General features: G+C 45.1%; 1 protein-coding gene across 1 annotated transcript in view; it reads left to right on the top strand.

Moving 5' to 3' along the window:
- The window catches only part of LOC119590475 (glycine-rich protein HC1-like), a 2,255-nt gene extending 1,751 nt beyond the window's left edge, over positions 1 to 504 (top strand). Inside the window, exons 4-5 of the mRNA XM_037939134.1 lie at positions 11 to 259; positions 494 to 504. Of these exons, the coding sequence (XP_037795062.1) occupies positions 11 to 259; positions 494 to 504 (260 nt within the window). The remainder of the gene's footprint in view (positions 1 to 10; positions 260 to 493) is intronic.
- Positions 505 to 679: the final 175 nt, after the last annotated feature.

The following is a 679-nucleotide window of genomic DNA, read 5'->3' as shown; positions in this document are numbered from 1 at the left end:
TTCTCCTCAGGAGGCGACCGAGTCCAAGGCGGGTGGAACCAGGGTGGAGGATACAACCGCGGCGGAGGCGGCTATGACAACCGAGGAGGAGGCGGAGGCTATGACAACAGGGGCGGCGGAGGAGGATATGATAATAGGGGAGGAGGTGGTGGATACGATAATAGGGGAGGTGGTGGAGGCTATGATAATCGGGGTAGCTATGACAATCGTGGTGGTGGTGGCTACCGAGGTGGTGGCCACGGTGGCTATGACAATAGGGGTTATGACAACAGAGGCAGGGGCCGAGGGAGGGGGGGAAGAGGAGGTAATAGGTACTAGGGTAACACTTCTAAGACTTCATTTAAGGACCGTTGATAAAAAGTTTTCACCATTGGCTGAACTGTATTGGAAAAAAAGTGAATGTATATCCTAGCATGTATCTATTTAAAAAGCATTTTCAACAACAGATGAACAAATTAGGATTTAATCTGAGTAATACTGTTGATTCTCCCAGATTTCTTTTGAAAGCTTTTTGTCAAAGACACTGAACCATGAACAAAATGTCTTCCTGTAGTCATCAAAAAAAAAGAGAGAAGCATTTTTTGTTCATTTTTTTCTTATTTTCTCTTATTTTTCCCCATTGGCCCCAAGTAATTTTAGACAAAGAAAATGTCTAAAAAGAATGGCCTCCCTCCCCTGC

Source organism: Penaeus monodon, chromosome 27, assembly GCF_015228065.2.
Source record: "Penaeus monodon isolate SGIC_2016 chromosome 27, NSTDA_Pmon_1, whole genome shotgun sequence".
Taxonomy (NCBI): domain Eukaryota; kingdom Metazoa; phylum Arthropoda; class Malacostraca; order Decapoda; family Penaeidae; genus Penaeus; species Penaeus monodon.
This window is presented reverse-complemented; position numbering and strand designations above follow the sequence as displayed.